The 14,272-nt window shown below is 42.3% G+C and overlaps 1 protein-coding gene across 6 annotated transcripts in view; it reads right to left on the reverse strand.

Annotated features, from left to right (window-relative positions):
- Window positions 1-14,272, reverse strand: part of DIDO1 (death inducer-obliterator 1) — a 72,232-nt gene that overhangs the window by 34,894 nt on the left and 23,066 nt on the right. For all 6 annotated transcript variants that reach the window (XM_060230646.1, XM_060230643.1, XM_060230640.1 and 3 more), the window contains exons 6-7: window positions 11,557-11,763; window positions 8,839-9,064 (exon numbers count right to left, since the gene is read on the reverse strand). In XM_060230646.1, coding sequence (XP_060086629.1) covers window positions 8,839-9,064; window positions 11,557-11,763 — 433 coding nt within the window. The remainder of the gene's footprint in view (window positions 1-8,838; window positions 9,065-11,556; window positions 11,764-14,272) is intronic.

Genomic DNA, 14,272 nt, shown 5'->3' on the forward strand with positions numbered 1-14,272 from the left:
AAAATAAGTTTTTAAAAGTGATGGTAGAATCTGCTAAAAGCTGCTAATCTACAAGTGTCTGGGGCACCTACTTTACAGGGATTCTTTACAACTATGACTTACTACAAATCTTTCACAAGCCTATGCCATATACAACCTGTTCCCACCTTACTTCTGTGCCCTCTGTAGTTGTGGTATCTAATCTATTCCAATAGCTCTTATATGTACCTAATTCAGTTTAGATTGGGGTGTCAAACATGTGGCCTGAGGGCTGGATCAGGCTGCTAGAGAGCTCCTATCAGGCCCAAAAACAACTGTCATCTGCTTCCTTTTGCATCAGTTTGCTTTGCCAGGCTTGCTTGATCGCACAGGAACTATAGAGCAAAACTATTTTCTCCATTGGCTGACCAGCACGAAGCAACTTATGTACAAAAGCTCACAATGCCCCGCCATTTCATGTTTCCCCCTGGATCTTAGTCTCAAAACATTGACCATGAGATTAATCTGATGAATGTCAATAAATCAAAAGTAGGCTTGTAACTTACAGACACAAACCAGTACAAAACCCGAACAGCTTACTCAAGTTTGCTACAGCACAGTCTCCAGATTTCGATGCAATAATTCAGAGCAAGAGGTGTCAGTTATCAGAGCCTGTTAAATAAAATACTGCAAGAGTGCTAATCTTTTAAACATGTTTTTAAGTTTTTGAAAAAACATTGTTTTCGTCTGTGTTCTTTATACAGTTTAAATCTCTGCTACCTGGCCTTATTTTATGACATACATGGCCTGGCCCCAAAAGGTCTCATTTATATCAAATCTGGCCCTCATAACAAATGAGTTTGACACCCCTGGTTTAGTTCATACATTTGAATTCTTTTGCTTTGTTCACAGAAGATATTTGAATGGAAAGGTAACAGGTCAGGTGTTTGTGGACAGAAACTTGAGTTTTCTATTTATTTTTGTTTTGAGACTGCAACAATGCCACTTTAAAATATTTTAGTTTGAACTAAGGAATAATTTTCATTACCTTTGTGGTAGAGCTATTATGACCTATCACACTGACTTCAAACTGGGAAGTGTATGAAAGATTTCACTTGGAATGGCCGTTTCAGCCATATCAGCACAATAGCTTGCAATGTGTTCCCCTTCCCCCCCAACCACCCTATTGCATGAAACTGCTTCTTGTACATAGCCAACCTTGCAGATTGGACACCATGCAACAGAGAATGCTGTTGGCAATCATCATACAAACAAGCTTCAAGTCTTGGGCCAATACCCTTTTCAAGGCATGCAATACCTGTTTAACCTGTTTGATCTCAAGAAGCTTCTCAGCAACCACCTGGAACGGGGCAGCTGAATTCAGCCCAGTGTTTAAATTGAACAGAGCTGAGAAACTGGACATTTGTCCAAGATGCATAAAGGGTGATACAGTATTTGGCAGATCTCTGGAGAGAAGATATCTGCAGGGTCTCAACGGACTTGCTCTGCAACCATCAATTAGACTAATTCACAGCCGGTGGTTTGTGGGAGTCTTGCATGTATGCCCACTGTCTGAGGAGGCTTGGAGTGCAAGTTCATGCAGCAGATGGGAAACCTTCACAGGCCTCATTTCAATTTCTGCTGGTCTCAAGAGAGAAAATGAGCACTCCACAGCAGTAAGAACGTTGTTCTCATTCCCACCCCTCACCTCAAAACACGTTTACGGTCCTGAATTAATCTCTTTGCACTATGCTCCGTAGGGGAAAGGGAAATAACAAAGCTGAACTGTTCACCAAAGGTACACCTCCCTTAGGAGCCAGGTCTTACTAACACTGCATGGTCTAAAACTTTAAAGCTAAAATGTATTTTCACCTCCTGTAGCATTCAAGACCACAAGTATGCCTAATAAAATAAAGCAGGGGTGGCCAACGGTAGCTCTTCAGATGTTTTTTGCCTACAACTCCCATCAGCCCGTCATTGGCCATGCTGGCTGGGGCTGATGGGAGTTGTAGGCAAAAAACATCTGGAGAGCTGCCGTTGGCCACCCCTGAAATAAAGCATCCGTCGGACCAGATGGGAGATGTGACGGGAATCAGCTCCACAATCTTTTTTGCATCGTATGGTTTTCTTGCATTTTCAACCTCAAGGAATCAATGGCAGATTAACTGTTCCCTGAACTGGGAATCGAGGGTATGCCTGCAGGAATGACTAACTCCCAGGGAGAGAAAAAATCAAAACAAAGCAAGAACACCATAACCCTCAATCTTCATAACGCAAATGACGGGCTCGAGTTCTTGCAGGCAGAATATCTGAAGACTACAACAGCAGCTCATTTGATACAGCTAAAAAACAGCAAAACACATGATGCTGTAGACATTCCACAAGACTACTTACCACACACTGTAACACTTCAAGTGTTGTTGCTGCTGCATGGTCGCATTGCTGGGAGATGCACGCAACACAGCGGAGCATCAGAAGCTCCTGGAAGAGGCATTTGCTTGAAGGGCACCACTCAAGCACCCTCTCGTGGCCCTGAACGTTTGGTTCATGGAAACGTCATTAATCTACTTCAATTACTGTGTGCTTCAGCAATCCATTCTCCCCCCACCCCCAAAGCCTCATCAAAGGAGGCTGAGGAGATAACATGCTCTTTGGAAGTGGTACAAATTGATAAACTATAGCTTTCTATCTAAATGTTTGTTGTACGCGGCCTTTCTCCTAATGCTCAGAAAGATGAAACTGGATAAATGTGAAGTGCTGTGTGAGGAGGTTGCAGTGATGTGCTGGGGACAGGGAAGAATGCCCTCTCCCGGTTCTTTTTCTTCCGCCGAGTCATCCAAGATGGCACCAATTGCAAAGGCAGTGCCCAACAGTTGAAGCCTGGCGCTAAAGGTCAATGCAACATTTTATCTTGGGGAACATTCTACCATGTCTTAAAGCACTGAGACTCTCATTAGCCTGTGGGGTAAGAATGGTCTTCACACTTCCATCCCCCACACCAGGTGAGCAGGTGACTTCGCAGCTCATACACCTTCTCCTGCAATATATGGTGCAGCCCACTGCTTAAGTCTTCATAGAGAGGTCTTGAAAATGTAGCTCCATGGAGGCCATCTTCAGCTCCTGTTCACTGCTTTCAGGCACAGCAAGAAGCCACCAGCAGTCAGGATCTGCACCATTGTCTCTAAAATTGGAGAGGTGCAATACCAGCACAGAGAACCCTTTTTTATTGGGGGAGGTGGGGAGAGTTCTAATTACTCAAGCCAATTTAAGGAGATACTCATAAAAATACAAACAGCGCTATACAAATAGCAATCACTCTTCCATTGTACTCAGTATCTGATAAACAAAGGATTGAGGTGGAGCAGCATGTTGGAATTGGACCGCACTACCTCCCCTGCCCCACCCTGGGCAACTGGTTTTTAGTGCTCTAGAATGCAACACACTTCGGTTCAGGTAAGAACAAAAGACCGTCAGAGACATCATCTATTAGCACCTGACCTCCTTGCCTTCCAAATTCTCATCTGAGCAAGCAGCATGCATTTGGGTAACCCCGATTGCTTTTAATAAAGAAAAAATACTGCACTTCCTCTTGGGATCTAAGAACTACAGCTATCTCTGAAAGCTCTATTAGAATATCTTGAGGTCTGTTCCATTGAAGGAGTGGGACCAGCTGATTTCAAATACTGAATAGAACTTTTTCTGTGCATAATGGAAAACTGTTTATATTAGGACAAGCAGGACTTAGAAAAAATCTTTTCAGCATTCACAGCTTATAAACATCCGCTCAGAGAGCTCCTATGGTTAATTCTGGAGCCAGTTTAAGTGATATGCAAAAGTACTCTGAATATGCACTTTAAGGCCCACTTGCCTTTCCCCCTCTACCTTGACGACTGTCCCAATCAGATAAAGACACTGAAGCTATATGGAAACCCGCCCCCCCCCCCCCCGGCACTTTAGGTCTTGTGCTTTTTTTAAAGGTGAAAAGGTTTTTAAGGTCTCCTATTATCAAATAATAAATGTGTGTTTAGACATTTCCACTGAATAATTTTATATCATCAGGGCTGTTTAAATGTCCAAGTGGTTTCATGTTCACCAATTTACGTACCCTATCTAGGTAGAAAAGTAGCATAAAAATGTTTTAAATCAATATCCTTACTCCTAATTTTATTGTTGCTTGTTTTTGTTCCCAAGTCTATCCATTTTTCCACTAACCAAACACGTTTTCTATCCCCAATTACCCATCTACGTTTTTTTGCGGGGAGGGGGGGCATTCACAAGTAAACGATGTTTTACAGCCAGAAGCACATCAAGGGCTTATACACTGACTTCTTTTACTTGTTGTACAAGACAAACACTTGGTATGTGGAAGTTAAACACAGATTTGTTTTTAATGTTATGGTTGAATTTTTGATTTTTGGCAGGGTATCAAGAGAAGAGAAATCACCAAGTTTTTTCTCTGTCCAGTTGGTGGCACTGTGTCAGCTCTCAGAAACAACTGATTGGTTTTGTTTCTTGTACCCTCTTGAATCACTTTATGTCATTACTGGGATTTTCTGTGCCACCGTCTGTTTTGACTGTGCCTTGAAGCTTTCTCAGGGCTGAGAGAGAACTTAGGACACCGCTACAGGATAACACAGTACCTAAATAAAATAAAATCCCGCCCACTTCACTAATGATCCACTTTAAACGGCTGCAGTGGAGACGCTAACACAGAATACAGATGTACAGTTTTACAGCAACAGAACATGGTTTATTTGCTTAAGTGTTTAAGCTGCGTACCCAAGAGTTTCCTTAAGGTTTGGAAATTCTGCATTCTCCAGCCCACTACTCCTGCGAAGTATAGCAATCACTCAGGAGGTGGTTTTTCTAAGGAAAAATAGACTGCTGCCTATGCTTACTATGCATTATCCCCTTGCCTTCACGGCATTTGCCTCTAACCTTTGCAACTGACCCTACATCATGGCATGTTATGTCTCAGACTTTGTTTTTTGCACTGCTCCAAATTCTGTAACCCTAGCCCTATGCATTGCTTACTTGGTGCTTTATGCTTCCTGATCAAACCTTTTAAAATTGTGGAATCTGTTTTGACACTGACCTGGACGGCGCCCAGGCAAGCCTGATCACAAAAGCCAAGCAGGGTTGGCCCTGGCCACTATTTGGATGGGAGACCAAGGAATACCAGGGTTGTGACACACAGGCAGGCAATGGCAAACCACCTCTGAATGTGTCTAGCCTTAAAAACATGATGGGGTCGCCACAGGTCAGCTGTTGCTTGAGGGCACTTCCCACCTCCCATCTGTCTTAAGTCATAGCAAGAAAGATGAGCTACAAAGGCGGTTGGTTCCATACCTGGAGCACGATGACTTGGCAACAGTGATCCATGCAACAGTCACCTCAAGAACAGACTACTGTAACGCCCTCTACACGGAGGAGGCCCTTGACTCAACTTCAGAGGCTGCAACTGGTGCAAAACGAAGCAGCCAGGTAGTTAATGGAGCTACCTGTACGGGAGCACATTCAACCTGTGCTGAAAGCGTTACACTGGTTGCCTGTAGCGTTCCAGATTCGCTTTAAGGTGCTGGTTATAACCTTTAAAGCCCTATATGGCCTGGGACCTGTCTACCTTCGGGACCGCCTTTCCCCTACGTACCCCAGAGAGCTCTACGTTCAGGGTCTCAAAATCTCCTTAAGATCCCTGGACCGAAAGAAGTTCGACTGACCAGCACTAGAGCCAGAGCGTTCTCGGCAATAGCCCCCACTTTGTGGAATGCCCTCCCCGAAAACATCAGGGCCCTGCCACAGTTTCGCAGGGCCTGTAAGACGGAACTATTCAAACTCGTCTTTAATGGTTAGGGGAAGGTGGCTATTACCTTCAGCACCGACAATCTCACTGAACTAATATAACGGAAATCAGAAGCTTGGCATCTTGGATTTTTTATATGTATGGAAATGTTTTCATATATTTAATTTTAATATGTTTGTAAATTGCTAATGTTTTTAAACTGTTGTTAAGTGCCCTGAGTCTGTCGGGGGAGGGCGGGATATAAATCTGATAAATAAATAAGTGAAAACTATACATAAATAAATATCACTCCAATATCATTGGAGGAAAAATGGGACACCATCTCAAAAGAAACTTCAACTCGAGTCATGTACAGGTGGCGGTGGGTAAACCAGAACCCTCTTGCCTTTCTTACATACAGATACTGACCCCAGGAATTTAGGTAAAGGCGGTCAGTGAACACCAAGGTACTTGGCCACCTCAAAAGGATATAGTGCTTCATCTCTTTTTGTAGTCTGATCAGCCCCTGATGCTGATTTAATTTTTTATTTATACCCTGCCCTATCCTGCAAGCGGGCTCACATGATCACATGGCGGCTCCTGTGGCAACCGTCTTTATGCTTATTCTCCCCAATTCTTTTAATTTCACAGTCTCCTGGGGCACTGGGTTATCCTGTGTTAGCTTCAAGAACAATGTATACCACCAGATGCAGCCTGCAGTAACTCAGCAGAACCAAATGGATCGGCTGTACACCATTCTAAAATAACTAAGTGTTCTTTCGGAAGGGAGGCCTAGTGCAATCCCCAACTCTTAACATCTAGTTAACACTTCAATGGCACTAAAAATTGTTTCTCAGGGAAATGAACTATGACACAGAGGCACTGGGTCAGCACTGGGCCATCAGTACGCACCCTAGGCAGACAGCAGAGAAAGGAGGCACGTTATTTTAGATGCTTGTGCAGAAATCAAAGAGATGCAAAATTGGCTGGAGTTCAGTATAGTGCTGTGTGTCTAATACAAAAATACAGAGTGCCTTGACTGTAGAGTTTACCCTCTCTACAATATTTTTGGGTTTTTTCACACAGGGGTGTGAACAACAGAATTCCATGGATGTATGTGTAAGATCCAGCGCTACTCCTTCAGACGATGAGCAGTCACAATGGCCCACAGTAAGCCAGGACTAAACAGGTAATTTAATAATACAGATGTGCTCTCAACCAGGCGTTCTAAGTATTTATATATTTAGTAGTTTTAGCAGCGATACAAGAATTTCAAGACATCCGTAAGACTTACCTTGATGGTGGTACCTTCTTGAGATGCTGAATGCTCTTCACTAAATACAAAGTGAATCAAATATTGTCCAGTTTTAAGTACAACAGCAGCAGCAACAATAAAAACAATCCCAAAACTCTCCTATTCAATTATGGTATTTTACAAAAATGCTCATTTGGTTTTAGCGTTAAACTTCTAATGTACAGCTTACATGAAATCTGCATGAAAATTACACTGTTAGTATCAGCTTTCTTGACAGTCACTTTTCCTGTCAAGTAAACTGGTCCATTCTTTTGGGCTGTTGATGTGCCATACGAGTGATGTGTTTTGTAAGTAACTGTATTGTTTCCCAGCTCTCAAATTAATGGTTGTATTTTTTTTATCTTACTGTGTAAACAAAGACCCAATGTTAACCAACATTTTTAATCAAGAAAGGAGCATTAAGTTGCTTTATCGATAATATGGGGTCATCTCAGAAGCTACATCTGAGAAGTAGGATACGTTATTTTAAAAACCTCACAGGGGTGTTGTGAGGATAAAATGGAGGGCAGAACAATGTTGCAAACTCCTTTGGATCCCCATCGGAGACAAAAGTAAGATATAAGTTACTAAGTAAAATAATAGTACACACGAACAACAGAGAGCTAATGAGGTGGAGGGAAAACTATCACTGATTTTCAATCAAATCATTCGGACCTTATGTTTTGGAAAGGTGGTCTGGACCCACCCCACCCCCAACATACACCACCCATCCTTCTCCCACTCCAGTGAGATCCATCTGTGTGCGTGCCACACCCAAAAAATGAAGGCAGGCAGAAAAGGGTTCTCAGTAGCTTCTCATCAGCCTTGGAACTCCGTCCCTCCAGAGGTTCACCAAAGCCATCTTCTCGTGATCATGTGTAAGATGCATTCATCATATAAGCATTTACAATTTTGTGGACAATGGTGAAGTTACTTTAGTAGCAAACATAATAGTTTTACCCTTTTCTAAAGGACTCCTGCCCAGAGCCTTACATCAGACCTTGCAGATATAAAATTAAAATCAGAATCAGTTACCTTCCACTGTGTGATACATGGAAAGACAAAGGCTATACTGCAACATTGTTAAAGTGGAGACAGCAAAAAGGTCTTTAAAGAGCAAAGACTTTTTACACTGCAAAGCATTTACTTACCTTTCTAAGCTAACAAGAGCCCAAGGATGTTCTTCAAATACTGCAAAATTATAATATATGGTGATGTGGCTTGATGACAGGCTGCCTAGCATACAACTTACAGCAGTCTTTTTTAAAAAAGAAAAGAAAGAAACAGGCATCCTTATATTAAGTCAGTTGCTTGGAAGGAGGGTTTCTCCCCAAAATTGACAGCTAACACTTGTGTATTTGTGCATGTGTGTACATTATTCAGAATCATTTAGAAACCTTTGTGTGTTGGCATTCCCAATCCAAAAGGCAAAGATGGACAGGGACCAAAATTGACATGAACATAACCATTACTTTGTACATCATATATAACCTAAGGAAATCTGCAGATATCATCACCTATAGTACTTACCTAGATATGATCTATGGAGAGTATTATGTAAGTTAACCTGCTCTTATATGCCTGTAAAAGTAATTTTGTCTACACAACCTGTGAATAAATCCCAAGTTGCCAATAACATGTATGAGCCTCAAAGCTCTTGAGAGGTACATGTGCAATCTCTGAAGATGGGGAGGAGGTGAAGGAATAATTAAAAGCCCCTTCTAACTTGGCAAAGTCAAAAAGTGGGAAAGGTGACCAAGGAAAAGGTAAACGACTGCAGAGGAATATCCTGTGAGATACATACATTTGAACAACAGTGCTGATGAAATGGCAGGAGTCCTTTCTGGCTTTACTGCATTATAATTATGATCGCTTGCCCAGGACGGAGTGCTGCTTTCTGGGGCTGGCTCTTTAGCAACTGTCTGAGCATTGCCTTCGGTCTTAAGGGCCGCCACTGCTGTTTTCTTCACTGCCATCTCTCTTTTCTCAGGAGCTGGTCTCTTCTGTGTGGAGGGAGGTTTGGAACCTGCCTGTGTAATCAGCAGAACCTGAATCACTAAGCATCGCAATTATAAAGCTGGGTCAAGTACGTATGAGGTACTGCAAACATCTCATGCAACAAAAACAAGTGTTACAGCTCTGGACCCAAAGTACAAAGCTGGACGCTCTAAAATGAACAGCTATATATATAAAAAGGAAAGGGAGTCTAAGAGCTTTTACCACCAAAAGCAGAAATTAGAGCTGAAGCCACTACAGATCTGAATTTCTGTAGAGAGGAACCGAGTGGCAGACCCCCAGCCTCTAAGTCAGGGGTGGGGAACCTCTGTCCCAAGGTCTGTATACGGCCCTCGAGATCACTTGGTGTGGCCCTCGGGGATTGCTGGGCTGAACCGAGCCATGTGGCAGCCTCCCTGGGGCCTGGCTGGCCAGCAAGGATCATGGGGCCCAGCCACGCTGTGCAACAGCCTCCCCAGGGCCAGGCAAGGATCACAGGGCCCAGATGTACTGTGCGGCAGCCTCCCTGGGGCCTGGCTGGCCGGCCAGAATTGCTGCAGGGCCTGGAAAAGTTACTGTCACAGTTCAGTTTGCACTTGATTATCCCAGATGGTGTGGCCTAATATGCTAATGAGTGCATAACCTAATATGCTAATATTAGGGTATGTGGTCTAATATGCTGAGTTCCTGCTGGGCTTTTTCTACAAAAAAGCCCTGGACCTATGCATTTGCCTAGGGCGGCAGGCCGTGTGTGCGCCAGATTAGGTTCTTCCCACACGACTTCAAGTAGAAAAACAATTATTTGCATTAATTTTGCTGGCCTGAATCATTCCCCCTCAGCAGGGCATTGTTTAAATTGATAATTTTTTATGGCCCGCAAATGATGTTATAAATATCCATATGGCCCTTGGCAGAGAAAAGGTTCCCCACCCCTGCTCTAAGCAAAGACCAGCAGTTTGATTATGTCCATTACTGGACTGGTCTAGAATCCCCAAGAATCGACAGCATGGTACTATCCAGCTGCCAGTAACAGTATTATTATGCCACCTAAATACATAGGAACTGTTCTTGCTCTTTTTTTTTTTTTTAAAGTCTTGCCATTAGACAAAACTATTTTAAGCTGAATTCTTGGGCAATAATTCAGCTACAATCCTAAGGATTGTTCCACTCAGGTGTGTGTGTGCACCGTTGTTGTTTTTTTTGCCACTGTGTGACCCAGTGTTGGACTAGATGGGCCATTGGCATGATCCAACATGGCTTCTCTTATGTTCTTATACAGCACAGCAGGGGGAGAAAAATACTTCCCATCAATGTGAGACCCAGGGTGGAAAGAACTTAACAGCGGCTGAGAATGAGCTGTGAACCATGAAGCCCTTGGGTCAAACAACCTCTCCTCTGCCATGAACTGACCAGGTAGCCATGAGTAAGCCACCATCTCCTAGCCCCAACCCTACCCAGATACCCCCAGCAATGTGAGAATAATACTGTCTGCCTTAAAATATCAATCCAAAGATTATTGAGAAAGCTTAAGTTCTCAAGAAGTCATAAAGGATAGCAATGGCTGTACCACGACAGCAAAATGAGCTCTCACGTTCAAAGGAAGTACATCTCTATATATCAGGTGTGTGTGTGGGGGGGCAAATCATTCCATGTTCCGCCTGTGAGCTTCCTTCTGGGTGTCCAGTGTTACAAACAGCTAAGAAAGATCCTTAGCTGAACCCAGAAAGACTGCTCTTTGTTTTTAACATGAAGAACTTCAGACATTCTAAAATGCTAAATGATACTAACGTTATAAACGCGACTCAAGCTCATTCCAAGTGGAACAGACATGTACACAAAAGCCTAGAGTTTATTCTAGTTACTGTGATGCTACAGCACGGCAACTGCCTGGTTCGGGGTAACTGCCCACAAGAAATGCCTGAGCTGCAGTTGGATGCTCTCTGCAGGACACCTGAAATGCAATGCTGTGTATTATTTATGACCACAGCACAGTACAGCTGAAGCCTTGGGGCAAGGGGTGATACTTTGGAAACGGTGCGCCGAGATGGACATAACATACAGAAACAGTTAATCTTTTTGTGCCAGTAAGCCACTTATTGTACTTTCCAAAGTAATTTTATTGATTCTCAACAAACTGCTGAAAATAGTCTGAAAATAGTTAAGTTTTAAGTTCATACAGTGAGATTTTTAGTAGCAATGCAAAAATTGAATATTCTTACTTGAAGGGACAGCAGTCGTTACTCAAGAGATGTGGACAGTTAGTAGGGAAGACTGTACGTTCTGCGATTGTATCAAGAAGGGCAGATATCAATATGACATTTCTGTGCTAGGCTCGTCTTAAGATTAAGAATGTTGCTACAGAACACTGCCTACTTACTACTATTAATCATGTGAGTGTAAATGAGATATTCAAGAATATTTGCAGACCCATTTGAAGAATAATTTGAAACCTCAAAGTGGCAGCATGCTGCACACAAAATATCTTCTACACATGAAGAGATTTGCGTCAAAACTTATTTAGGCTTACCGGAGGCTGAGATTTCGGGACAACAGATCGTTCCACTTTTACTCTTGTCTTCTCCTTTGGTTTTTGTTCTTTGCTTTCACTCATTAATTTCATGGTGGCTGTAGCGTGCTTGATAATGCACTCATGTCCACAGTACACAGAGCCTGGCTGAGCCACATTAGAACAACCAGGTCCAATGCAGCTGGCTGCTTCAGGCTCTTCAACTACCTGAAGGATAGCACAAGAAGTTGACAGAGATGTTGAAAGTCATTCAAACCTCACAACACTGGGAAAGCTGAAACAACTGTAGTAGCAGTAGTAGTGAACACCAAACTTTAATACTTGGTCGCTTGACAAAGTTGTCATGTTCTGTAAAATTTTCTCTTAATAGTTTGCTGCCACTTTAGTGCTGGTTTTTTTAAAGCGGCTGTGCTAAAATGTTTTAGTACATTTTTAGGAAGTATGTTAAGGTGGGAAGGGAGACTCAAAGCATACACAGAATCCAAAGTGTTTATACCCAGGAGACTTCATATGTTTAAATTTCCAAGAATTGTCCCATCACAAGATTTCAGTCTGCAAAGGAGCAACTTTCACTGCATTGTTCTCTCCCTGGGCCTGAACCTTCTGAAGAACTTTTAACTAGAAGGTTTTTTAAAAAAAATTAGGATGTACACACATGTTCGCGGCGGCTGGATACCTTTGGGAGCAAGAAGCTGTCCCCTGAGGTTCCTTGTGCCACAGGAAATCACCATCACTGGTGGAAGGAACTAGGGGGATACAACTCAATACGTTTCTATAATTACAATAAAGCCTGTAAGGAAACTAAAAGCCAGTATGATTTCCAAAGATGCAAACCTCTTGCTGCAGAAGGGATACAGAAACCAAATACAAATGATTCTCTAGAAGGATACCTCCAAGAACCAATTCACGAGTTATTATCAACTGAGCCAAACAGACATTCCCATGTGTTCAAGCAAGCAGTCTACCTGACTAAGCAAAGTAACACAGGAGACAAGTCATCTTGGAAGACACAAGAGCACCTATCGCAAGCAAGACCAATGGGGAGCTCATGCATCACCTGCAACAGCTTTCTGTCTATTTCAAAAGCCTTACATGAAATGACTGTTCCTATGAACTTGTTATTCCACAAATCAACATGGAGCCACCACACAGAGATTAACTGTTAGGCTACTAGCTTCTAGTATTATTAGGAAAAGAGATGTGCCCTGCAAATTACAATTCAGGTAGACAAAACCACCTACAAAAATGGTGGGACTATTCAGATAAAAATTCAATAGTCCCCTCCTGTTCCATCTGGACTAACTTCTAGTTTCCAGGCCTATTAATTAATTATTGACAATTATTCAGTCATTTCGTTATTACTGGCAACTAAAGGTGCCAGAATTGATCTTAAAGCCCTATATAGCAGGGGTGGCCAACGGTAGCTCTCCAGATGTTTTTTGCCTACAACTCCCATCAGCCCCAGCCAGATGGGAGTTGTAGGCAAAAAACATCTGGAGAGCTACCATTGGCCACCCCTGCTATATAGCCTGGGACTTGCATAACTACTCCCAGTCAAACCTACCCAACCATTATGATCATCTTCAGAGGCCCTGCTTTGGATACTCTTGGCGCCTGAAACTAAATGCATAGTAACCTTCTCAGCCACAGCACTGAAATTATGGAAGATGCCTCTATTCTCCTGATCACTGTCCACCAGAGATTCTACCAGTGGGTGAGAACTTTTCTTGCCTGGCATCCCCTTACTGATCCCTCCTTGATTGTTTTTAATTGTTGGTTTACAGACATGCATTTTTTTAAAAGTTGGTTTTCAATGTCTTTTAAATAACCGAGAGCCCTAACTGGGTGGAAAGGCAGTGTACAGATATTTTACATAAAATAAAAATGGTTGCAACCCTTAAATAAAAGTTGGAATTTGTGTCTAAATTTGTTATAAAGTCATAAAAGACTGGACCAAATACAGAAAATATATATTGAAGTAGTCATAGCAGTAAACCATAATCAAAACAACTAACAATAAAACTTACACATATTTCAACAACCAGAAGTATTCACCTCCTACAGTTTCTCAAAAGTTAACAGAAGGTAAGGCCTGTGGACCAATTCTGTAAGTTTGGTTGTTATCCTTTTGCACTCCAGATTCTCATTTCAGAACACATGAAGCTCTTCTACTATGTCAATCATGAACAACTGAAATGTTTGCTGTGGCTAGTAAATTTCAAATTAGTTCATGATTGCTTTCACTTCACAGAGATATAAGGCTGGAACCTATTAACAAAGTTCTGTGCAAGCTACAATGTCTCACAGGGGCATGCTGAAAACCACAAACGTTATCGAAATGCAAGTTTTAGAAGAAGAGGATGTGCACTCCATAGCAGGAACTGATATGCATTAAACTCATTTATAGAATGGAAGCAAAAATGCATTGGATTAAGATCTGAAAGATTCAATCCTCTACTCCATCATAAAGTTCACTGGTGACCTCAAGTTACTCACTCATCCTCAACTAACCTGCCCAGCAGGGTTGCTTATGAAAATAAAATGAGTGAGGGAGAACAATGTACACTAAAACTCTTTGCAAGAACAGGATTAAAATGTGACACAGTAGAACACGAAGTCGATAAAGTGTGATTGACACAAGTGTAATTTACCTATTCTGAGTTTTCCTCTACAATATGGAATCATCTCTGTTTAACCATCAAATATGAGAGGAAAA

This window comes from Heteronotia binoei, chromosome 2 (genome assembly GCF_032191835.1).
Source record: "Heteronotia binoei isolate CCM8104 ecotype False Entrance Well chromosome 2, APGP_CSIRO_Hbin_v1, whole genome shotgun sequence".
Lineage (NCBI taxonomy): Eukaryota > Metazoa > Chordata > Lepidosauria > Squamata > Gekkonidae > Heteronotia > Heteronotia binoei.